This window comes from Phyllostomus discolor, chromosome 13 (assembly GCF_004126475.2).
Source record: "Phyllostomus discolor isolate MPI-MPIP mPhyDis1 chromosome 13, mPhyDis1.pri.v3, whole genome shotgun sequence".
NCBI lineage: Eukaryota > Metazoa > Chordata > Mammalia > Chiroptera > Phyllostomidae > Phyllostomus > Phyllostomus discolor.
In genome coordinates, this window is record NC_040915.2 from 14,366,632 (window position 1) to 14,384,453 (window position 17,822).

Below are 17,822 nucleotides of genomic sequence, written 5' to 3' on the forward strand. Positions count from 1 at the left end.
CTTCCTTTTGCTGAGCCGGTCTTCCGGCTGAACTCCTCTCTAATTGGCTGGCTGAGAGCTTCTTTGGGGTTTGGCCACCCGAAGGGCGCCACAGCGGCCGCTGAAGCCGCTGTCCCGTGGTTTGGCCTCGCTGTTACCGCTGCGAGCCTCTATGGTGTCGGCGAAGACATGTGGCGCCTCACGGGACTCCTAAGCCGAAGTGAGGGCCGCTGGAACCGCGCGTCTGCAGGCAGCGGAGACTCAGATTTGGAGGAGGGGACGGGCGGGAAGACCGAACCGAAGCTCTAGTGGGCGGGGATAGAGCTGAGGAAAAGGAGGGCCCTATGTGGGCGGGGCTATACCTCGGAAGGTGGGCCATTGGAATTTGAGGTGTGGGCACGCTGATGGGAAGAAGGTAGCTTAGAGCCAAGGAAGATGGGTGGGGCTATTGCGGGGGCGGGGGCGCCAAATAACTGGACCTGGTGGGTGGAGTCAATGAAAGAGTAGTAGGGCTGATAGAGTAGGCAGTGACGGTGGAAAGAGGCGCTCCAAATATTGAACAAGAGTTTGTATATAAACGCCTGGTTATTCATCCTAGAACAGTGGTTGTTAGTCCCGGGAGGGGTCAGAATCGCCTAGGGAGCTTTTTTCAAAATATAGATGATCCACCCGGAGTTATCCTGGTTTATTGGTTCTGGGTTGGCACCCTAGAATCTGTACTAAGCAAAAGATTCCCACGTGTCAAGAAACACTGCACAGTCAGATAGATGCCAGAGATTCCGGGGTCCCTGGGGTGGGGCTCTGTCAAGTGTGAGAAGGAAGATTGATGGTACTGCCATTGCCTCAATCTTATTTATGTCGAGGTGACTGATTTTTGTTGCTCTGCATAGCTCTTCCCCGTCTGTTAGGACCTGACCTCCGGGGGGTGACCCCCAAGTCTACCAGCCCAGATGGGTCTCAGGCTACCTCCTCAACCCTGCTGGTCTCTGTGCCAAGCTTTGACAGGTAAGATACTGCCATCTGTCATCTGTTTCCTCTCTGTACCCCCTCTACTCCCCTACCTGGCACAGAACTAAATGGCCTATATTATATCATCTAGGTCAGGCCCCCATGGTCCGGGTCCCGGGACAAGCAGGGGCCCAAGGTCTCATGGATGGAAAGATGCCTTCCAGTGGATATCTGGCCGTGTCTCCCCGAACACTTTGTGGGATGCCATATCGTGGGTAAGGCTTACTCAGTCCTGTCCTTGACCTTCAGTGTGGATGAGAATGACCCCGCATGGAAGCAGAGCCTAAAAACATGAGCCAGGGCATCACTGTGCCTGCACTCAGATTTTGAGTAACCTGTGGCATCGGAGCATATTTAGGAAGATAGAGCCACTCCTCATCCCCTGCCTTCCATGTATTTTATTCCTCCTTTTATTCAGTAAGCATTTATTTAACACATCTCTGAACCAGGCATTTTTGCTGGGCACTAGGGAAATAGCCAAGAACAAGGTAGATAAGATTTTTGCCTTCATGGAGCTTACGATAAATAATTCTAAATAGCTAATATTTTATTTATTAATGTAAAGTACTATATGTACATTATCTTCTTTAATCTCTACCAAAATCCTTCAAAAGAAATATCTCCATTTTATAGGTGTGGAACTTAGGCTCTGAAACTTTAGGTAACATGTCTAAGGTCACACAGCTTTTAAATTGAGGAGCCAGATTTTACTCAGAAGCTCATACTCTTACCCACCACAATCTATAGCTTGGTTGCTGCACCTAGTATGGCTTGTAAAAGCACCTGGTACAGATCCTGGCCCCATAATAGCTGCTCAGTAAATACTTTCTGAATTAGATCTATATGTAAGTCAGTTGCTCAATCTAATAGAATAGAATCTCTGCCTTCCAGGTTGTGCTTATAAGGTATTCTGAATGAAGTTGGCATACACATCACTCTCATGTCCATCACATCTCATCCCTATCACTTCTGTGCTATGTCCTTGGGCACATGGCTTGACCTCTCTGAGCCTCGGTTGTCTCATCTATAAAAGGGTGCCATCAGCAGATCTGAGCCTGGGGTATCTCCATGATAGGGTCATTTCTCTCTGCGGAGCTCTGGGCTAGAGGCATAATATAGCTTAGAGAGGAGAGCATTTCCCCATTTTGTCAAAGATCCAGACCCTAGGGCGATCCCACAGTGAGTCCTTTCAGAAACTGGACCTGGATCTCAGGGGCCCTGATGCCATCCCTCCCCTTTGTCACTACTGCCCATGTGAAAGAGCCTGTCCCCAGTGCCCTGGGTACATGTCTCTGTTATTGACAATGCTACGATGCCAGCACCTTCTCTTCCTTCTGACCTCAGCTCACACTTCACCCCCATAGACAGGGTTTCCCTGGTTCCCTATCTTGCCAAGCCTCCCTCTCACACTCTATGTAACCCCTGATTTGTTTCCTTTTTGGCATATAGCATGACTTGTCAGTATTGTATTTATTTCTCTGTGTACTTTGGCTTCTTGTCATCCTCCGTCGGTGAAGATATAAAACTTCACAAGGGCTAAAACTGTGTCTTGTCATTGTACCCAGTGCCTGTTGCAACAGGAAGGGACAGGGAAAACCAAGCAGTCACTGGGCTAGGAGCTAGCTTAGGTGTTCTGCAGACCTGTTAAAGAAGAGACACCTTCAGTAAGCCTGTACCTGTGAACATGGGTGTGGTGGGGTGGCTTGGTCAGGGTGGGGGGAAGGGAGGAGTTGTGCCAGATTAGAGAAAGAGAGTGAGCCTGGTGGGGAACTCTGACCTGAGGCTACATCTGTGGCAAAGCCCCAACTTACCACATTATTATTTTTTTTTTTGCCTGCTTAGACGTTGTTTATTCAGTAAGTCCCTCGTGCATTTATTTAGTGTACCTATCTCAGCACTCTGCTAGGTGCCGGGGATACATTGGTGTGGAAAAACAGACAGGGTTCCTGCCCTCATTGTGCTTTAAGACTAACAGGAGAGTCAGACCTTAGTGGAATAATTGTAGAGGTGATTACTTAAATACCAGTATGACCAGGGTTCCAGAGTGTGAGGGCATGGAGTGGAGGAGCTGGCCCAACCAGGAGTCAAGATGGCTTCTCGAAGCGATGTTTGAGCTGCAGGCTGAGCCTGTGTGAGCTGGCTGGTGGAGAGCTGTGTCCCTGACATGCTGTCTTTCCCAGGGCACTCTGGCGGTGCTGGCCCTGCAGCTGGCGAGGCAGATCCACTTCCAGGCATCCCTGCCAACAGGACCTCAGCGAGCAGAGCGCAGCTCTTGGCGCAGTCCCCTGGACTGTTTCCTCTCATCTCCCTTCTGGCATCCATGCTCCTGTGAGTTCTCAGTCCTGGGGACAGGAGGGCTGGGCTGGGCATTTCTCTGGGCCAGGAAGCATCCCTGGACACACCTCAGGAAAAGAACCATCAGCAGCAGCTCCTTGCCTTTCCTATCTACAGCAAGAGGAAGGGGAATGTGAGGAAGTGCCATCCACCCAGGGTGTGGGCCGCACCCACCCTTCAGTGCCCTCCCATGTCCTCCCATCACCTTCCATGGAGGGAGCCCCACCAGGGTGCAGGATGCTTTAGATCCTGGGTGTGGCTTCCTGCCTACCCCCCAGCCAGTTAGGTCATTCTCTGTTCAGTCATTCATTAATAAATGAATCTTGAGTAGCTACTTTGTGCCATGGTACAGAGGCAATGAGCCCATTGGTTAAGGCTGTGGAGTCAGACTATTGGGGTTCAAGCCCCAGAGCTGCTGTAGATTAGTCTTGTGTCCCTGGACAAGTCACTTTAAACTTCCCTATGCCTCAGTTTCTTCAACTGTAAAATGGGGTGATAATCAACCCCACCCCATAGGTTTCTTGGGAAGACTAAATGAATTAATATATGTCAAGGATGTATGTGCCTGGCATGTAGAAAGTGCTCTGTAAGTAATAGTTTAAGTTCTTGTCCTTGTTGTTACGATGTAATCATTGTCAATATTACCATCAAACAAAGTGTTAGGTGCTGGGGCTACAACAGCAAGTAAATAGAAGTAGATGCCTCCCTGCCATTGGAAGAATTCACGCAAAAGAGCAACTAATGCTCAGGGCAGGCGATCAGCATGCATGCGGGTCCCTCTGAACCACTGTGGAGGGAAGCCAGCCAAGGAAACGGAAGAGGAGGGTTGTGGAAGAGCTGTCACAGGAGTTTCCAAATTCTCCCTGTGGTCCCCAAAATGTCAGTGAGGACTCAGTCGAGCCTGAGCAGGCTGCACTGATCCCCTTCTGGTGCGACTGCTGTCGTTGGCTCTTTGCAGCGCTGCGGAGGCACATTCTCCCCACTGACGGCCCAGCCCCCAGGCACCCTGGCCTCAGAGAACCCAGGCTGAGCCGGGAAGAACCCTCCACTCAGCCCGAGAGCCTCTCCTCACACGGCTCCTTGAGAACAGCGGGTCTTCAGGATCCCTTTGAGGAAGGTATGTCCCCACCCCCTAGAACCAGCAGAAGGCAAGGAGAGTGAACATTTCTTTCTGCACGTGCCAGGTAAGGGGCTTGTCATTCCGGTGAGGCCCCACGCTTCCTGGGCTAGTTCAGAATTATCGTGGTTGCTTGCCATGGTGCTGGGTGGGGCTGGGAGACTGGGAAAGTGGGAGCCTCACCGGGAGAGAAGGAGAGATAACACTTTCTCCTCTGCCCTGGCTGGGTATTGGCCATTTCCCCAGTAGATGCCAGTGCTCTCGGCTTCCTGCATGCCAGCAGTAACTTCAACTCCAAGGCCAAACCAGCCCAGACTCAGCCCACTGGTGAAAAGCAGGTATTGTCCAGATTTGGCCACCTAGACCTTTATGACATTGTCTTGGGCAGGTAGCAATTCCAGTGAACTGCCTCATGATGAGCCTTTATATTTCTTCCCCAGGAACAAGATCAATCAAAAACCCTTTCCCTGGAGGAGGCTGTGAATGCTCTTCAGCAGCTCTTCCAGCTCAGCGTTTCCATCGCTTTCAACTTCCTGGGTAACTGGGTGGGCCTGGCCTCAGGGTAGGCAGATGGGTGGGCAGAAAGGGTATGGAGAAGGTCAGAGAGAGTCAGGTAGGGAGTGGTTCAAACCAGAGAGAGTTATTTTCTCCCAGGTACGTGGACAGATCTGGCACGGTGGCACAGTGGTGTTGGGGACCCATCCTCACTCAAACCTTTCTGCCAGTCGTAAAGCTGGCTCCCATCTTGAGGTCCTACTTGGCAATTTAGCTCCTGCCCTCATATGCATATTCTAGGCAGCTGGAAGGGGGAAGGTGAGAAAGCTAAAGGGCCACTCCTTTCCTTTAAGGACATGACCTAGAAATTGCACAAATCATCATCTAGAATGTAGGCTTTTGGCTGCCTCTAGTTGCAAAGGAGACTGGGAAATGTAGTCTTTAGCTGAATGACCATGTGTCTATGTGAAAATTCTGTTACTATGTAAGGGGGAGAAAATCTTGGAGAGTATCTTGCATTCTCTGCCACACATAGGCAAGAACGGGCTCCTGAGGTTTGTGACAGGCCCTCAAGTGCATGAACAGGAACTTCTTGCCCACATCTGGAGACTCCAGATGCCCCTCCACTATTTGTCCCAGTTAAGTTTCAGGTGTTCTAATGTGGAGACTCAGAGTCCTAGCAGCATCTATTGGAGTCTAGTGAACAGGTGGGTGAGAGGCTGGGATTCATTCAGAACAAATTTATTGAGCATTCACCTCTTGCTCAGCCCTGTTTGGGTGTTGGGGATATGGTGTTTCACAAGACAAAGTCTTTACTTGTGGAACTAACGTGTGAGTTAAGGGAGAGGAAAACAGTAAATTGCCAAACAGAGAATTTCAGATGGTGATACATGTTATGGAGAAAATTAAACAGGAACAACTTTTGATTTGGAAGTCATCACTGGTGGGACGATCCTTCAGCTAAGACCTGTTTAACAATAAAAAGCCTGTCTTGTTTCCATCTGGAGCTTGGAGATCACTGGGCGAGTGGAGTCAGAGGAGCAGCAGAGGCCAGATCAAGGGAGCCTTTCTGAGCCACGGTGCAGTGTGGATGCTCGAATGAGGCAGGAAGCCATTAGACGGTTCTATGCTGGAGCAGGAGGAAGGGCAGTCACATGGTCTGATTTACTTTTTTAAAGATCTCTCTGGCTGTTCGAGGACAAACGTGGATTGCAGGGATGCCTGAGGAGGAGCAGGAGACTGGGTTGAGTTGTTACTGATGACTAAGCAAATGTGGTGGCGGTGGCCTGGTCTAGGGTAGATAGAGGCAGAGGAGACCGAGACAAGAGGATGGATCAGGGCGTGCCGATGGAGCCAGTGTGGGCAGTGGGGGCGGCTCGGGGTCTTTTGCCCTCTCGAGTCTTCTCAAGGACAAGAGGGCTCTGTGAATCTGGCCAGAGAGTTTTCAGACAGCAGGGAGGCGACTTTAATTCAGTGCTGGCTGAATGCAACCTAGCTTCTACCTTATTAGCTTTTTGTGATTTAGATGGGGAGATAGTCTCTTCTGAGAATTTTCTTGCCCATTCCTTCACTCACATATTCATTTATTCAGCAAGTGCTGAGCACTGTGACAGAACACAAAGGGAGCATAAGCCGTAATCATATTTTGCATTTGTATAGAGCTTTCACCCTGTGTAAAGTCATTTCTACACTCTTTCTCTGCTTCTGCTTCCAGGATTTTAGAGTCTAATTGAGGGGACCGGGCTTGCACTCTTGAAACAGTTTAGTTTGTAGAAAAAAACTTGTGTATTAAGTAAATGCCAAAAAAAAGTGTTTAAAGCCTGAGTGTGGTCTGCAGGTTCTAGGGCAGAGCCGGGACATGAAGGCCTGATGGAGGCAGAAAAGACGTCCCAGGTGGGAAAAGCCGCTCGGCGAAGGCTTGGAGTCGAGAGTTGGCTGCGCCTGGCCCCTCTCCTATTTTCCTTTTTGTTTGGGAGGTCAGAGAACATGGGCTTTGGAGCTGGACACACCTGAATTCAGGCCTTTGCTATCTTGTGTTGTCTCCATAAAGCACCATTAACAGTTGTCAGCTGGGCCAGGTTATGTTGGTTACGAGCACCCTAAGTCACAGGTGGCAAACACAGAGCCTGCAGGCTGAATCTGGCCCTCCACCTTCTTTTATCCCGCCCGACACCTTGTTTCTACCCGGCGGCAGCGCCAAGCTCCTTGCCCCTAGTTAAGGAGTAGTTACATTTGTACAGTCCTAAAATTGTATTCGGCCCTTTGAAGGCAACCACAAGCCTGATGTGGCCCCCGGTGAAAATGAGTTTGACACCGCTGGCCTAAATCCACTTTGGCTAACTTAAATACAGAAGGAACCTATCGAGATCTGTTGACCTACCAAACCTCAGAAAGGACAGGAGTCAGGGAAGCCCCGGGGACCCCAGGTGCGGTTACTGATAGTGTTGTCCTCAGAATTAGCCTGCAAAAGCTGTGTTTTCTCCCGTGGAAAGGAAATCAAGAGTCAAATTTCGCAGGGGAGGGTTTCGTTGGTTGGGAAGAGAGGAGGCGCGTTGAGTGACAGCACTGGGGAGAGGGCTGTTCTCAGAGGGAAATCAGGACGTTGCAACCAACAGGAGGATGGTATAGATGAGGGCAGAACCCACTGATGTGTATGGCTAACCAGTGAGATATTAGGAGGGTGGAAATATACATGAATTGTCCAGTACAAAAAAAGAAAGGAAGAAGCCTGTGGGCACCTGGGTGAGGGTATGGGGAGGTTCGCAGAGGGAGCTGTGAGTGTCTACACCCTGCACTTCCCTACAGGGACAGAGAACACAAGGAATGGGGACTACACGGCGGCCTTTTCCTACTTCAAGAAAGCAGCAGCTCGTGGCTACAGCAAAGCACAGTACAACGAGGGCTTGTGTCACGAGTACGGCAGAGGCACCGCCAGGGACCTCGGCAAGGTACCACACCTCCTCTCCTGCCCCAGGCCCATCCCCTGTGCTGCAAGGCCCGGAGTGACCTCCAGAACAAGCAATGGGCAGGGCTTGGGGACAGCCCCCCTCTCTCTCCCAGCTGTGAGGGAAACATTTTTAAAATGCTCTTAATGCCCTGCCTGGTGTGGCTCAGTGGGCCAAGCACTGGCCTGTCAACCAAAAGGTTGCACGTTTGATTCTTGGCCAGGGCATATGCCTGGGTCACAAGCCAGTTCCCTAGTTGGGGGCATGTGAGAGGCAACCAGTCTCAGTGTTTCTCCCTGCTTCCCCTCCCTCTAAAAAAAATGAATAAATAAAATCTTTTTTTTTAAGGCTCTTAATTTCTAGGAATTTGGACTCTAAGCTCAGGCAGACCAGTGCCCTTGTCCTCGTTGCAGCTGCATTCTCAGGGCCTAGAGCAGGGGCGTCAGCCTCGAGGTTGCCTTCAAAGGACCGAAATCATTTTAGGACTGTATAAATGTCACTACTCCTTAACTGTTAAGGAGCTGAAATCATATTCGGCCCTTTGAAGGCAATCACGAGGCTGATGTGGCCCCTGGTGAAAATGAATGTGACACCCCTGGCCTAGAATGTCGCTTTGGTGAGTGGGTTCATTGATTCTAAAACAAGGATGAGTGCAGGTGTTATAGACAAGAATGTATTTCTTGAAGTTTTATACGATAGCAAAGGGAAGCAACCTGTGTTTCCTCAGTAGAGATTGGTTGATAACATCTACGCGGGCCTTAAAAATAACGTGCTAGATCTACATCGGCAGAGAAGGACTTCCATGGTGTGCGGCTCTGTGAAGAAATGGGTCACAAAACAGCGAGTGCACTTCTCTCTCTACCCTGCACACACACACGTGTTTATGTGTGTGTAGGTACATATAATGTGTATGTGTACATATGTGAATACGTATATTTGAAGAAATGTAAGGCTGCAGACTAAAATAGAATCACCTTTAGGAGGCAGGATTTCTTAGCATTGTGTGGTTCTATTTCTCATTTTATCTGTATTTAAATTTTTTTGGCTTATCTGCACTTTCTGACTAATCTATAACGGTTATATATTGTTTAATTAAATAATGTTTTGAAATTTCACTCGGAGAAAAAGCTGGCTTCCAGAGTCACCAGCTGACGGTGTTTCTCCCTTTGCCCCAGGCAGTCCTTTGCTACCAGCTGGCTGCCAGCCAGGGCCACAGCCTGGCTCAGTACCGCTACGCCAGGTGCCTGCTACAAGGCCCAGCCTCCTCATGGGACCCTGAGCAGCGGAGGGCAGTGTCCATGTTGAAGCAGGCTGCAGACTCAGGCTTGAGAGAGGTACATGTCATGGGCAGGGATGGGGCATCTCTCCTGGGCACCCGGGGCATGTCGGGCCTGGCAGTGACCAAAATATGTTTTTCCTTCCTCCTAACCACAGGCCCAGGCTTTCCTCGGGGTGCTTTTCACCAAGGAGCCGTACCTGGATGAGCAGAGAGCTGTGAAATATCTTTGGCTTGCAGCCAACAATGGGGTATGAGGCCTCCGGTATCCAGGCACATTGGGGATTGACTCCAGTAAAGGAAGGGACTTTGGAACTGGCACTGAGTTTTTTGGATAGGAATATTGGGTCGGCTTTAAGCCTTAGCTCTTGCCGACTTCCAGGGTGACCTTTGTGCAGGTTGAGTGGTGTCCTGGAGCTGGCTGGAACCTGCCTGAGAGAGCTATGGGTGGTGTAAAACCAGCCATGGTAGGAGTATTTGCATTATAGAAATTGCTAAATGCTGCAGAGCAGGGCTTTTCCCCCTGGAGAGCCAGGTGTTAAACATTAACCAGCACACTGCTGGGCCGGTGCTTGTTCCCGGCCACACCTGTTCCCATGTCCCTAAACTTGGGATGGATCATAATGCCTGCCTGTCCGCCACTTCATGGGGTTGTTGTGAAGATCAGAACACGACTAAGATAACAGGTGTGAAAGCACTTGGTCAGTTGTACACACAAAGGGTGCATCGTTACACATATTATAGTGCAGGGGATTCAGGAGACTCATGAAGTGAACGGTCCAGGCAGTTGCGGGGGCGGGGGTGGCTGGTTGTCTATGAACTGGGGGCATTGTCATTAGGCAGAATGCCCCAGACTTTATTCCACAGAGCGTTCGTTGCGTGGGACATTTATAAGTAATTTGAGGGGGAGAAGGGTCAGTTGGCTTGGGGAAATACTGAGTTAAACAGGTATCTTAATGCAGGAAATCTCAGAACTTTCAGTCACGGTGAATTGCCGAGAAGGCGTCTGTGGTTTGCTGTGTTTCTCGAGTGTATCTGAGCAGCGTGTTTTTTTTGAGTTGCGTCCTGAAGGCCCAGGAGCCCCGGATGAACACAGGCAGCGTGCATGGACCGGGACTGCCCTGCATAGGGACTGCCACTTCTCTGTTTTCTGGCCAAACGCTGATCGCTTCAGTGATCTCTTGGGCACCAGAATACTTGCCCCTTTTCACTCTGTGTTGCCCAGAGTACCTGTAGTAGCCATCAGACGGGACTGGTGTCAACAGCCAGTACTGTCCTCTGTGCCTGTCTTTCCTTAAAAGAGCCGCGGAGCACTCCCAGGGCCGAGTGGGCCTTGTATCCCCGTGCTGGACACGCGGGGGCACCTGGCCTGCTCCGGCCCTCCAGCACGCTAGGAGGCGAGACACACAAAGGGATGTCAGGTGACTCTGTGTTGGGGCACAGGCCTCACATCCATCCATTCCACTAGGGAGTCTATCTTCCCAGGTTGTGCTGAGCAGCTGTAGGGTGGGCGTTTGGGCCTTATAACTATCAAGTGCTGTGTTCTCAGCCAGCCTGTAGCCTTGAGCCCACCATGTTCATTGTGTAGACTTTGGTCTGCCCACTACAGAAACTCCTTTCAGAAAGTTAACTGTAGAAGGTACAAGAGAAATTGGACCAGGGTTGGGAATCTACCAAGTGTTTTGTTTTTTCAGCTGAAAGATTGAATATAATGAAAGGATTCCACTAGAGAGGGAGAGAGAAATGATGTAGGCAACTCAAGGTATGAAAATAGTAACACTAATCTAAGTACTTTTTATATATTAACACATTTAATCCTCACAGCAGCATAATATGGTAGGTGCCATTATTATGCAGACTTTACAGATGAGGAAACTGAGGCAGAGGCGTAGGCTAACATGCCTGAGTTACACAGCTGGTAAGTGGTGGAGCCCAGGCTGGAAGCCAGGCAGTCTGGCTGTGCAGGCCTGGCCTCCAACCCGATCACATTCTGCCTCTCCAAGGAGGAGATGGTTCTCAGTGTGTAGAGAGGATTTTGAGCCTTGAGCAGAGGGGTCAGCCTTTTAACCTTTCAAATGAGGAGAAATACTTTCTCTGTAAGGTACGCCGTGCAGCCCTCTTGGCAGGAATTCAGGAAGGCCTTTGGGAAGCCTAGCCTCCACCCTTGCTCCTGACTCTTCCAGGATAACGTAGGAGCCTGACTCTCGGGTTTCCCATAGCTGGGCTGAGTGCTGCCTGCAGCCTTCACTTCTGCATACTTTTAGCACCATCCTCACAGAGAGAAGCTTGGACATTGCTCTGGCTAGACCCTCCCTGGGTGGAGGGGTCCATTGCGTTGGGCAGGCTTGGGGCCTCTGGCTTGTCATAGATGAGATCCAGAGTACAGGGAGGGCCGGCGCTGGGCCCTGACCCTGCCTGACAAAGCGCCAGCACGCCTGACTGCTCCACCTTCCTCCTGCCTTGGCATTCGGTCCTTCAGTTCTGCATGTGTGCATGTCTGTGTGTCTGTTCTTCTTTAGGACTCACAGAGCAGGTACCACCTGGGAATCTGCCACGAGAGGGGCCTTGGTGTGCAGAGGAATCTGGGAGAGGCTGTGAGGTGTTACCAGCAGTCAGCGGCTCTGGGGAATGAGCCCGCCCAGGAGAGGCTGCGGACCCTCTTTTCTTCCATGGAGGCAGCAGGTACGGACACAGGTCAAAGCCAACAAGGTCCCTCCCCTGAGCTCCATCCCTGTGACAGAGAAGGCATGGCAATAGCTCTTGGTGTCCTTGTCATTTCCTGCCCCAGTGATGGGTAACAGCACAGCTTTTCGAGTCAGACAGACCTGTTTTAACCCTGTGCTGTCACTGAACTTGGACTCCATGTCTTCGAGCCTCACTTTTTTCACCTTGGAGTACGTGGGTACTAGTAGTGCTTTACTCATTTGGTGGTTGTAAGGATTAAGTGTGGTGACTATAAAGGGCTTAACACAGCCTGGCATACGGTAGGTATTAAATAAATGGGAGCTGTTCTTGGGATTTTCCAGGAGGGACAATGTCCCAAGGCTGCCTCACCACCCTGAATTACCCTTCTAGGGCCCTGAGCGCCCTGCTCACCCACCAGTCACTCAGATGGGCGGGAGTTAACAGTGCTGGGGGAACCATGTCCTTTAAGAAGTTCTTGCTGCAAAGTGGGAACCTGAGAATATAGTGTGAGTGAGTTCCTCTCACCTCTCCTTGCAGCTCCTGGGCTCCGGGACCTGGCCGGCACAGGACTGAAGTCCTTCTCCAGCCCTTCCCTCTGCAACCTGAACCCCCTGTTGGCAGGAGCCTCCTGCCTCCCACATGCCTGGAGCACAGGGAACCTTGGCCTCCTCTGCAGAAGTGGCCATCTCGGAGCCAGCCCTGGAGCCCCCAGCAGGGCTGTCCCCTCATATTCCTGGCCTTTGGAAAGGAGTGTTGTCAGACTGGGCTTTGGCTAAGGTGAGACCAGACACAGTCACTGTAATACCTGTCACTGGTGCGGGCTGGGGAGGCTGGGGAGGCAGTGGATGGCAATAAGATGGGTGTCAGTAACCCCTTCCAGGGCGGAAATTCCAGTGGGAGCCAGGTTCTCAAGCAATTCCAAGTGCATGGCTAATAAATGACTTTGACCTTTCCCCCCCGGCTGATAGCTTCACAGAGCAGCAGTGGATACAATTACAGGCATTTCTGGCTGGTGCACAGAAAGGATTCATTCAGTGACCTGTGAAACCGGTACTGAAGGGTCCGGAGACCCTGGTCCTCACTCAGCCTTTGTCTTGGAGAAAATCAGTGACCTCATTCCCCATAGTTTCCCTAAGCTTAGACTACATTTTTTTTTTTGCCAGCATCTGATTGATCTGTGTGCCTCTGGTGGTTCACAAGAGGATTTTAGGTGGTATTCAAATTAATATTTTTATTTTAGTAGTTGTATATTTAATATATAATATACATATATGACTAGCATGTTTCACAGATATGAGAGTTTCTCAGATACGAAGGGTTTCACAGGTAGGAAGAGGAGTGAACCGACTTAAAGGAGAACGTGGTGACGTTGCCCACAGGGAGCGCAAGTCCAGAGAGGTGGCGGAAGTCCTGAGGTGGCTCCGTGAACAGCTGCAGCCGGGGAACACCGAATCAGTTCGCTTTTGTCCATCCCCAGTGGATTCACGATTGTCCGGTGTGGAACTAAGGAGTTTCTTGCCTAAGTGCCTGAAGTATCTGCTTAATTTTTTTCTGCTTGATTTTTTCCAGACCTTCTCACTTCAGCCCCTAAAGATGGAGCCTGTGGGTTCTCAGAGAGATACCAAACTTGAGTCTCCAAGAAGAGGCCAGTTACCCACCCACCTTCCCAAAGAAGCTTAAATGCCCACCCCAGCACGGTACAGAAGAGGAAAGTGTGTGAAGACCCAGGTTCTGGCCATGTCCCTTTGCGTGGCCATGTCACCTTCGAGCAGTGAGTAGCCTGACTCACTGCAGAGTTTTCCGCAGCTGCAGACCCAGGGCAGTGGTGTCCGCCCTCCTCCCCTGCAGGGCTGACTGGGGCCACTTCACCGTGGAAAAGACCACGGTGCTCATGGAGGCCTGAGGAGGCAGGGTGATGCTCGTGTTTGCGAGGCTTCGTGAGTCACCAGGCCTGGAGAGGACCCAGGCCTCCTGAGTCCTGGCCCAGGGCTCCTTTGCACCGTTCACGCTGTAATGTTACACGAAAGCATTTTCACCGTCCTGCCGACGTGAGGGAGTGAATGGAGACTGGGCACCCGGACTCCTGGAGCAGGACAGTGTGGACTGTGAGCCCTTCTGTTGGGAAGGGTGTGCCAGAAATGCATGGGAGTTTAATAAAACCGATAAGGGATTATCTCATCACTCTGCCCTTGAGCGTGTGGGGGGAGAGCCAGGGAGACGGGCAGGGGGAGCTGAAAGCCGAGGCTCCATTCTCGTCTCTAAACTTTCCATTAACCAATTTAAAGGGTCTTAAAAGCTTCTCCGAGAGAGACTTAGAAAAAATGATTTCTGAGTCAACGCTAATGACTCCAATTACTGAATTTGTGAATAGCTGTGCCCTGGCTTTTGGATGTTAGCCCAAGTTCAATAGCATAGATGTGTTTGAGAGTGAGGTGTGGGAGGGACTGAGGAGCAAAAACCCTTAGTGATTGTTCAAACGGGAAAGACCCATTTCAAAGATGGGAAGAGTTGGGGGGAGTGTGTCCACATTCCCTTCTCTGCTTCTCACCCCTTTCCCCAACCTCTGGTGGCCCTGGCACACTTTCCTGCCACCACTGGAGCCCTAAGCCTCCCCTGCCCCCTGCTGCCTTTCCAGGGCTGCCCTGCACACCAGCCTCCCCCTCCCTGTCCCCTCACAGGGACCTTGTCTTCGTATTGCAGTGTCCTCAGCACTTAGCACCCGGCCCTGCTCAGGTGGGAGCTCAGTGTGCACATGGGGTAAAGCTCAGTTTTAAGCTATGCAATGCACTAATCTCTCTGCAAAAAAAAAAAAAAAATTTCTGTGGTCAAATAAGTTTGGGAAGCACTGCTGCACTAGACATCCCCTTTTTATAGATTCACAATGCACATCAGCATATTCGAGGTTCCAAGAAGTCCAGCAGAAAAGAACTTGGTTAACCCAGTGCTTCCCTTGTGGGGTTGAGCACAGAGCCAGCTCCCTGCAAGAGCCCCACTTGCCAGCCTCTTCCCCTCTGGGGGTCATTTTGGGTTCTCTGATTACTGCTTTCTCCTGACCATTCCTGGGGCCAAGGGGCAGTTCAGACTGTCCAGGGACACTGGGTGTCCTGCGGCGATGGCCAGGTACGGCTCTCCCTCCCCCTCAATCGTTACAGATTAAGTACTGCTTCAGTTTGCGGTGCCAGACCTGGAGGTGGGATATTTTTAAGCTCTCCTCTCGGAGAGGGAAGGGTGGGAGAGTCCCGAGAGAGATGCTGTCAAGGGACCAAAAACCCTCGGCTGTTGTGTCACCACGGTTTCTACGCAGCCCCAGGGGATGGGCTGCATCGGAAGACCAAGAACTGCTGTGCTTTTGCCATTAAAATTCCATTATGAATGACTCATTGTCAGTGCCCTGAAAGGATGTAGGGGGAGGGCCGGGAGATGGCCCCTGGCAGCAGGGCCAGCCTGGGTGAGCATACTGGGTGACCTGAGGTTTGGGGCCTGGTGCCCTTAGCAGTGGGACCTTTGTGTGAGGCTCTGCTGCCTCAGTTTCCTCATCCAAGATGCTGCTTCCAGGGAGCCCCGATGCTACAGCAGGAGCAAGGCTGTTTGGTTCATTGTATCTTCAGTGCCAATACAGTGTTCAGTACGTATTTATTCAATGAATGAGCGATTCTGCGCACTGCCCCTGCTCCATCCAACACCAAGCCTACCCTGCACCTAGTAGGTGCATTAAATATTCATTAAAGAATTGATGCTATATACCCCCATTGCTATTCCCAGTGCTACTTTTGCCGCATAGTAATTGCTCAACAAGTACAAAATATTGGTTGAAGGAGTGCTTCTGATCCTGCCTCCCTCCTCACCCCACCCGTGACATTGTACTCACCCAGTACTTAGCAGGGGCTGAAAAATGCTGACCTGTTTTCTAGTTACACACCATGTGCCCAGCTGAGCCTCCCCCTCCTGTCACCTCCTTTTCGGAATTTGGTTCTCTCCAGAGCCCCAAGGGTGGTAGTTGCCACCTCACTCTTGTTTCAGCCAGAGGAGCGGGCAGGTCAGTGAGTTGCCAGGCTGAAGTTGGGTGACAGACACAGCGGCTGCCTGTCAATCTTTGAGCTGCCCCCAGGCTCCGAGTGAGCACCGCATTGCACTCCTGGTGCTGGGGAACGGCTTGGCTGTCGATTAAAAAAAAAAAAAAAATCCCTCTGCGCTCTCCAAATTAAGACGACATTTAACTGAGTGCTCGCTGGCTCGCCTGCTCCTGCAGTCTCTCCCAGGGGACAGAGCCCGTATTGGTGGAAACTGTTCTGAGCATGTCCAAAGTCTCAGCTTTGACATCTTTGGCTGATGTCAAGAAGTTTCTGTGACCTTGTTCGGCCCACTCAGTTCTGTCACCATAGACGCTGTCTTGCTCTCCGCGTGTTATTGGGAAAGGGCTGGTGTTAGCGTGCTAGGAGGAGGTCGAGTGGCACAGGCCAGAGTACAACCGACAGTACTTACACCCCCACCCTGAGCAAAGGTCAGCTGCCTCAGATTAGCTCTGCCCACGAGTTCTCCAGGTTTTGTGGAGAACGCCGGACTGAGGACCAACCTAAAGGATGGCAGTGGTCCTCAATCGTATTTAGGTCACAGACCCTCCGAGAATCTGATGAAAAGCACTGACTCTTTCCTGTAGCAAAATATACCTCCTCCCAGTTTTACAGGCAGTTCAGCAGGGATCCTGAAGCCCAGCCAGAGGCCCCAGGTTGAGGCCCCTGGATGTGTTAGAAGGAACATCACCCTGAATCCCAGGCCCAGACCCCAGCCCTGCCCACAGACCCGCCACGGGCCTCCGAGCCAGTCAGCCTTCTCTGTCCTGCCATTTCCTTGCTATAAAATGTTCAGACTCCTTATCACTAAAATTGCCCATGTCTGTGGAGGTTTAAAGTCGTGACTTAGAGCAGTGCTGCACAACCTTTTGTAGGTCACATGTTCCTTTGAGAATCTGATGAGAACTTTATCTTCTGCTTAGGAAAATGCCTGTGCACAGTTTTGCCTAGCATTCAGAGAGGTCCAAGGACTACAGATTCAGAACTTTGGAGCTAGAAGGAGGCAGTGATCCACTGTATCTGCCAACCATGCTTCACGGTTCCTCAGGTCACCTCCTCCCGGAATCTCCGCCCCCCAACATCAGCTCTGCTCTGAAAATCCACCAGTAGAGGGAGGCCAGCACTGTCTAGGGCTATGGTTCGCAGGCTTGCTTTCACATGTGGAACCATTTTCCCCCATTAGAGTCTCGCCTGGAGCTCCAATATGGATAAACAGGAGCGCTGAAGCATTTCTTCACTCACTCATTCATTCATTCATTCACTCATTCATTCCGTGAGTATTCACCATATGTTGCTTTCTACCGGGCCCTGGCTGGTCCCGCTGTAGACCCTGTCTGCGGCTTCTCTCACTGATGGAAACCCAACAGCTTAAGAATCACAGGTCTTGTGAGGAGATTGCTCTGGCCTTAGGGGAGGTGATCAGAGACCCAGACACCCTGTTCTTGAAACACTTAGCTTTAGGGGGTTTATTTTCCTCATCTGTAAAGTAGAATAATGGGATAATGATGCCACACTGTATTCTAAGTGTGCGGTTTTTATTAGCTCTAAGGAGTATGAAGGGCCCGTTTATGTGGCCAGTGACCATGCGTGCTGTACTCCAGAGGAGGACAAAAGGAAGAACCTTCACCTTCAATGTGCAGGAGAGCCCCACGCTATTAAGAAGCCAGCTGAATGACAGCCTGGAAATTTCCAAGAAAATTGTGAGGCTGAGCCTTGGGAAAATATTTGCTGTTCCTTCGCTCCCCGTCCTCTGGAAGGTTCGCTGCTGTCAGTGTCGATTTCACGGACCCAGTTCACACACTCTCCGCTCACACCTGAATTCACCAGCCCTAACCTGCTGTGACAGGAAGATTTACCTGTGAATGGTGGTTTCTGGAAAGAGGGCTTCTGTACCCGAAGGGCCGCTCACTGGG

The 17,822-nt window shown here is 50.9% G+C and overlaps 1 protein-coding gene across 2 annotated transcripts; it reads left to right on the forward strand.

The window, feature by feature from the left end:
- Positions 1–33: 33 nt before the first annotated feature.
- Positions 34–15,587, forward strand: DELE1 (DAP3 binding cell death enhancer 1). Of its 2 annotated transcripts, none has more exons than XM_028528491.2 (13): positions 34–199; positions 870–984; positions 1,079–1,202; positions 3,168–3,315; positions 4,280–4,438; positions 4,685–4,776; positions 4,879–4,975; positions 7,739–7,881; positions 9,054–9,212; positions 9,313–9,405; positions 11,674–11,836; positions 12,377–12,616; positions 13,409–15,587. In XM_028528491.2, exons 1-12 carry the CDS (start codon positions 169–171, stop codon positions 12,613–12,615), a joined length of 1,563 nt encoding a protein of 520 aa, XP_028384292.1. In that variant the 5' UTR covers positions 34–168; the 3' UTR covers position 12,616; positions 13,409–15,587. The 2 variants fall into 2 exon arrangements, with proteins under 2 accessions (XP_028384292.1, XP_028384293.1); XM_028528492.2 differs by having other exon boundaries at positions 4,688–4,776; positions 13,409–14,655.
- Positions 15,588–17,822: the final 2,235 nt, after the last annotated feature.

Coding starts and splice junctions, on each gene's coding strand:
- DELE1 (XM_028528491.2), top strand. CDS start 169: ATGTGGCGCCTCACGGGACTCCTAAGCCGAA. Junction 985..1,078: donor TCTGTGCCAAGCTTTGACAG/GTAAGATACTGC, acceptor TATATCATCTAG/GTCAGGCCCCCATGGTCCGG. Junction 9,213..9,312: donor CAGACTCAGGCTTGAGAGAG/GTACATGTCATG, acceptor TCCTAACCACAG/GCCCAGGCTTTCCTCGGGGT.